This window comes from Barbatula barbatula (assembly GCF_947034865.1).
Source record: "Barbatula barbatula genome assembly, chromosome: 12".
NCBI classification, from domain to species: Eukaryota; Metazoa; Chordata; class Actinopteri; order Cypriniformes; family Nemacheilidae; genus Barbatula; species Barbatula barbatula.
In genome coordinates this window covers 17040364-17048165 of record NC_136775.1, presented here as the reverse complement: position 1 = coordinate 17048165, position 7802 = coordinate 17040364, and the positions used below count along the sequence as shown (strand labels likewise).

At 37.7% G+C, this 7802-nt stretch overlaps 1 protein-coding gene across 1 annotated transcript; it reads right to left on the bottom strand.

The window, feature by feature from the left end:
- Positions 1 to 4420: 4420 nt before the first annotated feature.
- Positions 4421 to 7119, bottom strand: LOC306902233 (tumor necrosis factor receptor superfamily member 6B-like). Its single transcript, XM_079470628.1, has 4 exons — positions 7098 to 7119; positions 6625 to 7006; positions 6355 to 6537; positions 4421 to 5931 (listed from the first exon to the last, which is right to left on the bottom strand). Exons 1-4 carry the CDS (start codon positions 7098 to 7100, stop codon positions 5630 to 5632), a joined length of 870 nt encoding a protein of 289 aa, XP_079326754.1. The 5' UTR covers positions 7101 to 7119; the 3' UTR covers positions 4421 to 5629.
- Between the last annotated feature and the right edge of the window lie 683 nt (positions 7120 to 7802).

Here is a 7802-nt window from a genome sequence, read left to right as displayed (position 1 = left end):
CTTTGCTCAACAAGAGTAGATCTAAAAATCAAAATTCGGAATCATAAACTTGCCGTTTTAACCTTGTGAATTATCATTTAAAACAAATCAAAGTCAGATATTTTGTAATGAAAACATACCGTGAGTCTGAATCATACAATAAGAATGCTGAGAAAATATTAGATTGATAAGATAAATGTTCAGAAAAGTTCGATTTTGTCAGTATATCAGTCTGAGAACAGTACTGTATGTTTAGAAATGTCCGATCATGTCTGCCATTTGATGTATGTGTGTTTTATTAATACTTGATGGCTTATCTGATCAATTTAAGCTTGTATGCTCAATTGCATCGATGGATCAGTGTTTTGTGAAATGCAAGGCTTAAAATGGATTTGTGTGAGCTTAAGTTAAAAAATAAATATAACTCAAAAAAATCTGCAGCCTGCAACTCTGAAATATTTTAAGATTTACATTAAATGATATCACTTAGTACTCTGCAGAATATAACTTTTATTTGTCAAATACTATACACATACTATATTTATAGTGCACATCGGATAACATTTAATTAAATGTCGATAGTAGGGGTAAGAGACTAAAATATAATAAAAAGTTACATTTCTAAACAAAATGTTCTCCTGAGGTAATACAGCGACTTTAAATGAGTGTTAAGTATTAAACATTAAAACTGTATTAAGTCTAGTTTACACAAACTAAACTTATTTAAATAAACAAAAACCCACTATGGGGAGAAAAGACATAACTTGAAAACAAATACTTCCCACAAGGGGGAAAAAACAGGAAATCAAGGTGACTTGACTTAGTTAAAAGTCAAAGTCTAGACAATCTAACATATATATGACATCAAGACATGGCAAGGAATCCGACAGGGACCAGTATGGTGACCAGCGTGGGGACAAGACGGTTGTACAAACAAACATCACCAAACAAACTAGCACAGGAATAGATAATAGACATGAGGGCATCTTAAAGGGAGCCTAACAAGAGGGATAACAATGGGCAGGTGTGGTTAATAAACACAGGCGGAAAGCTAACAAGAGACGAGATCAAGAGATGGAAAATTATGTATCATGTGTTATGTTTCTCTCCACACAAAACACGAGGTTCTCTTATGATTCTGCTACTAGGACAAGGTGGGGAGGAACCATGACAAGACTGCACTTAAAGTTAACTCTTTGGCAACATTTTAAATGCCACTTTGAATAAAAGCATCTACTATTTGAATAAATGTAAAAAGAAAGAATAATGTAAAGTGTGACCGAAATGCTCACCATTTTGCTGTTTTTGCTGTATGGTTTGAGAAAAAAATTGATAAAGACATGCGTAGGCTTGAAATGATGGCACCGTGTCTCAGAGCAGAGTTTGTCAAACGTGCTACATATCATGTGAGATCAAATAAAAAAACTCATGTGGCCCCTTTTTGATAAATTAAAGGTCCTTTGACTTCCCAGTGGTCAATGTTAGTGACAATGAAATGATTGCTTTATATAAAATGAGATCTAAATTTATGACATTTACCTTTAGTCATTTAGCAGACGCTTTTATCCAAAGCGACTTACAAAGAGTTCGGGGAGCAATAAGCGATATGTCATACAAAAAGCAAGAGCAATATTATGAGCTTCAGTTAATGAATTCAATAAAAATAAGAAAATATTATTTTGCCTGTTCAACTGTTACAAAAGTTGCATGGGTGTGTTTGTATGGGAGCATTTTCTGTCAGTGCATCATCATAGCAAGCTCTTTCCACAGTATAAACACCAAAACTTATCAAAATGACGTACAGTAAAGTCATGTTCCTTTCCTCTTTTGTGTCATACGACTCTCAACCTGCTAAACCCTTTCCTATTAAAGTACATCATGACATTTTTTGCAAAGTTGCTCAGTGTCACATTCCAACACAACACAACACAACACAACACAGTTACTGATCTCTTAAAAACTGTTACAACTACTTCCACAATGTACGGCATCCTCAGTTAACAAACTGTACGATCATATAACCCTATTCTTATCCTATCTATACTGAAGTTCTGGATCGATTACAAAGTACTTCTTAAATGGTCTAGCTCCTGTGTATTTAACCAATCTTCTATTGTGCTGTTTTAAAGTATAAATTATCATTCAGAACAAACACTTGTCCCCTTACCACTACAGGACCACTAGAGGGCCTTATAGATCTGAAAATTAATTGTACTAAACTGTCTCAAGCACGCACTTCTGCATATACTGTATATAAATATATCAATTTCTCTAAGATAACTTTTATTGGTTATCATTGATATCGTAGTTCAAATTATCATTTGAACCATAATGGCACACTTCTCAAATCTTTCAGGGTATAGAAAAACGTCAACCAAACAGACCTGTACGCTAAGCACAGATCTGTACTTGGCATAATCTTAGCATTTAAAGAAAATCATTTTAAAAACACTTTGTTTCGTCGGTTTTACTTTGTATCACTGGTAATGAGCTCATCCAAAAATAAAATGGTCATTTATTCATTAAGTCATATGATTTTATTGGTACTTGTTTTTTATGTTCATGCAGCAGTCACACAGCCACTTGCTAGTACTTATGCAATCTTATGCGTACATTCACAATATGGCCTGACCTACTGTATGAAACTTTAGCAATACATGTTTTGTAATTGATGATGTTTTTATGAACCCAGCATCTAAAAATACACTAATTTGTTGCAAACATAAGCATATAAACGTCAATTGGTCGCATGTGCATGTTGGTTGTCTGCTGCTGTCATTGAGAGTTATGCTGTATATATCACTATGATATAATGTATATACAAAATAAATGAAAATTTTGATACATAAGGTTGCCTTTACAGCAAACTAAATATTGTGTTCAAACAACACCATAAAAGAATAACAATTTAAATGTCAAGTGTCTTGAATTGGCACAACCATCAGTGATGAACCAGTCAAAAGTAGTTCTTAGCGGGTGAACTCTCTCATCACAAAACTCTTGGGTGATTGCAAAAGCATTGTTTGTTTTCCCATCTCATATTTTGTTCATCACCATGTCCCTCCGAACGGCACTAATCCAGCTTTGGTTTTCTGAAAAGGTGACTAGTTGGATCAGTCTGATCCAATCCACTTTCGCTTTGAAAACTGGCACAAAAGTGAGACGCATTACCTTATATTAGATTGCAAAAATGGGATTTCCAAATCCTTAATTCTTATCCGGATTAATTTGTAGAGTTTCAACATGACTTCCCGGAAAGAACCTCAGCTACAGGACTGGTCCACATATAACTGTGGCCTGTTTCCAGGGGAAAGTCCTGCTGTGAAAATATGGCTTTCACTTATTCCTAAGATTTTAATTTTAGTATAGACCACAGTCCAAGAAAAGGCAGACAATAAACGCAACGAATGGAGTTCCCCCTGGTGGTTTTAAAGAAACTGAATTACACGAGAGAGAAAGAGAGAGAGATCAAAACAGGGAAGAAAAACACCTGGTGTTGTGTCACTGAAAAGGGCACATTTTAATAACTAAGCCACCGCAGTATTATAATTTCTACCAGTCATCCATGTGACTCTCAGTTAAAATACCCGGAAACAGTCTTGCCTTCATTTGTGGTGTGCTTACTGCTTGAACTCCCTCTAATGGTTTCTTCGCTTGTTTAGCATGGCGAAAGATGAGTGGAATGCGGTACCCTGATGCCACTAGAAATTATTTAGAGCTCATGGCTCTGTAACGTAGAGCCAGACACTGACAGACGCCTGAGAATGAACCATGCCATTTATAGGCCTACTGACTGTTTTGCTCAGTCACATCTGCTGCAGAACATGTTTATGAGGAGATGGAATGAAACACACAATAAATGGCAGTCTGTTTATATCAGTGCAGATGTTTCTAGTGACCCGGACTGATCTGTGATGGTATTATTTCATGAAACATGTTGCACCGTCAGACTTGTGGGAATTATTGTCACATAATTGTCTTCACGCATCATCTTGTGACTAGGCCTTATGTATATTAAAAGGCTTATTATTGTTGTTTGACTTATAAATGTGTAACGAGCAAGGCGGGACGAGGGAACGGCGCATTGCACCGGTCTCGCATTTCTCACGGAAGAGCTCCGGGAGCATAAAAGGGCGAGCGACAGGAGGGTATGACGAAAGAGGACAAGGCCTGGAGTTTATGGTGTGTTTTATTATGTTTGTATGGCCGGCAGTCGACCGTGAGAGAGCTGCCGCCATATTACTTTCATTTTATAGTTTGTTTATATGATTAAAACTCTATGTTACGTTCACCGGTTCTCGCCTAGTTCCTTCCTTTTATTGTAACCGTGTTAAAAAACATTTGAGGGGAAAAACCGTTACCTCAGTCAGTCAAATTAACAGAGCTTAATTTCCTCAGAACAAGTCGAAACAATTCCACAGATAGGTGCGTTGTTGTTGTTGGCAAAAGATGAAAGCATAGAGGCGGTTTAATAACTGTTTTTTTCTCACCACTTCAAAAGTAACAAAAAATGATTAAAAGATATTGCCATACAGTACAGTACACCTTCTTAAAGCTAAGATAGTTTATTCTGTTTCAGCATAAAACTCAAAGTTCACAGTAAAGGGAGATATTTTCTTTAACAGAATCGTTTTCTAAAGACTACAACATTCTACTTCCTGGAGTAGTGACATCACAAACCCCAAAACTGAAAAAATTAACCCCAGAGGACTGACTGAGCTTAAAGTTTACTCTGATTTCAGTTGTTGTGTGTAATTTCGGCAAATGAAACGTCTCAAACACCATGAAAGGCAAAAATGAGCAATATGCATTTACTCAAATAACTTTTTTTAAACATCTCAGTGAACATGACACTGAGTACTTGGAAAGGAAACGTAAAATGATATCATTGTGTGACTTTGCAAACCGTGAATCGGACTTTGCAGCGCTAACCGGTCTGACGATAAACCGCTATTCTACTATTTATAATGCACGGCAGTGTTATTTGTTTAACCATATCACACAAATGTTTTACTGCTTTATAGCATTTTTTATCTTAGAAAATGATTGATGATTCGAAGATTGTTCTGTTCTATCTCAACAGTGTTTTATTCGAGACTGATGTTGCAACATTTGGTTATTTTTAGGCTGTTGTTTCTCTTGCATGTCCACAACCTATCATTAAACATGAATAACAGGCACAATCAATGGATATTTCACAATTCTTTCCGACAGCAAAACATTTTCTAACTCTAACTATGGAGGTATTAAAGCAACAATAACGAAGGTTGATAAGCCCAATTGTCTGTTGCTAGAGGTTGATGTATGACGTATCGCAGCAGCAGAACAAGGCGACTGACATAGACGTGTTTCTCATGTCTATCTTATCTTATGTATTTTCTTTGAGTCTGTTATGTTAGCGGTTATAATGTTACTAATCTTATAGCTTGTTGGATACTTAGTCACACATTGAAAGTAACATGGCTATAAAGCCTGCAGTTTTCCATGCACTGATTTATTTGTGGTGATCGGCTACAAAAAGCCACTGCAAGTTGCCATTCAGGTCCCGGGTCATACACTGTTAGATACAATTTATGGTATTGAAATAAAGTGAGGTTTTACTGGCCTTCAGTACAGAGTCCTAAAAAGTGAATAAAAAAACTCAATGCAACTATACATTATTTTTGTCACAATTTAAAACATCGAACTTTTTAATAATTGTGAACAGTTTTTCTGCGGTTTTGTGCATGTTCTTTGATCGAAGTGTCTTAGGTAACTCTTTAAGCTGGTCGATGTTAGCGCCATTAATCCATTCAGAAAACAAGTTCAGTAAAAAGTCTCTTCTGTAGACAAAAGTGTTTCGCTTTTGCTGCCTCTGCCCCAGATGTCTCACAACTCTGATCAAATTGGAAAGCTTCATTTTCTGATGAGCAAAGAAGTGTGGCAGGAAATCCCTCAGTATGCTTAAACCACCTGTAAGAAATGATAGATATCATGAACAAACATTTGACCACAACCCTCCTAAAGGCAGCCTGAGCTGGTTGACTGGTTTTAATTGGTCATAGCTGGTTTAGCAGACAAGGGGTTTGTCCCAAGCATGTCAAGCAGGTTATAGTGGGTCAGGCTGGAATATCAGCATGACCAGGTTCTTAAGAGGCTTAAACCGGCTTCATTCCATTTTAAACCCGCCAGGTTTCTGCCGATAAAGTAGGCACGTGATCTTTAAAATGTGATTGGTTTCCAAGCCAAGTAACACTTTAACTATTCTGGGCTAAACAAAAACTATTGAAAAATACAGTGAAAGAAAATCTGAATTTTTAGGAAGTTTTAGGAAAAATGAGAATTTGGTCAATTTGCTGTTAATGCAACTAAACACACCACAGAAAGACAACGTACCGTCATTCTGAAGACTCTGACACGTCAGACATATGTTGTCATTCCAACGGCTTCCATTCAGCATCACAACAAGACCCATGGACTCGCACTCGGTGTGCTTTACGCACTTTGCGCTCGACGACGCGACTGCTGAAAACGTGCCTCGCGGACACCATTGGCATTCCGTATCCCTGTGAACGGTGCCTGTGGACATTCGGAAGGTTTCAAAGTCAATCTATGAACTACAACACGGGAGAAACAAAGCACCCAGCAGCAGTTCACATACTGTACCTTCTTTCTGAACGCCGTATCCAGACTGACACTGGGTGTGCTTAATGCAGAAGTCGGCGTGCCAAAAATAGCCATCGTCGCATTGGCAGACTCTGTTGTTTTTGGGTGAGCATTCTTCTTTCACGTGCTGGTTTTCCACGCAGAAGGTACCGCAGTACAGGCAATGCGGTAAGTAGTTCCAGTACTGGGTGAAATGGTTCGCCGGACAGGGCGAGCACACGGTGTCTTGGGTGGGAGTGCAGTGCGCGCGCATGTAGGTCCCGGCGGGACATTGCGTGCATGTGAGCATCTGCCCTGTCCGTCGGTCCATGTGCGGGTAAGTGGGGACATCAACTGTCAATGCATCAATGCACGACGCGAACAGCATCAACGCTAGAGGCAACTGAAAACAATTTAAAATACATTTTAAGAAAGTGCAACATTAAATAGGCGACTATAGTGTACGCGAATATGTAAAGCGTGGCTTTGCTTACCATTTTGCTGTCTCGTCCTGAAAAGATGAGAAGCACGAAGTGCTTTTAATATCATCTTCCACCCACACAAAAGGGAGGACCCGGCAAGTTAAGACTTGCTAACGTCCATATAAAAATACAAATAATGAAGATACATTCATCATTCATTTGTACAGGGCATATTCAATGATGAGAATTAGGATGACTTTTATTTTGAGCAAGAACTGCACAATATGCAGCATTTCAGAACAAACTGTACTGTATGGTCACAATATTCTTCCTGGGAGAAACATTACACGGCGAAGGTACACAACAAGTGTTTAGGATACAATTGTGCGCATTATTGTATGTTTTGTACCTGTAGGGCTATTGTGTTATTCGGGTGACATGTTTACCGAACATCAGTGTTAGGTCATCTGACAATGTGTGCAACACGTGGTTTTCCAAAATGATGTGTCAAAAATTGTTGGTTTCGAAACATTGAGCATTCGTTATGTTATAATATCTCGTAATGTATTAGTTTGCCACACATTCTGAACAATTTGATAAAAATCAAGTTGCGAAAAAAGTCACAGCTGTAAACCTTAAAAAGAGACATTTTAGTTGAAATGCAATTTCAGACTGTGTTCTATGTGGTCCTTTTTTTCTAGGACTGTCAAGCGATTAATGGTGATGAATCACATCCATGATAAAACTTTGTGTTTACGTATTATATGTGTACTGTGC

Coding starts and splice junctions, on each gene's coding strand:
- LOC306902233 (XM_079470628.1), bottom strand. Junction 6,538..6,624: donor ATACGGCGTTCAGAAAGAAG/GTACAGTATGTG, acceptor GAATGTCCACAG/GCACCGTTCACAGGGATACG. Junction 5,932..6,354: donor TCAGAGTCTTCAGAATGACG/GTACGTTGTCTT, acceptor CATTTCTTACAG/GTGGTTTAAGCATACTGAGG.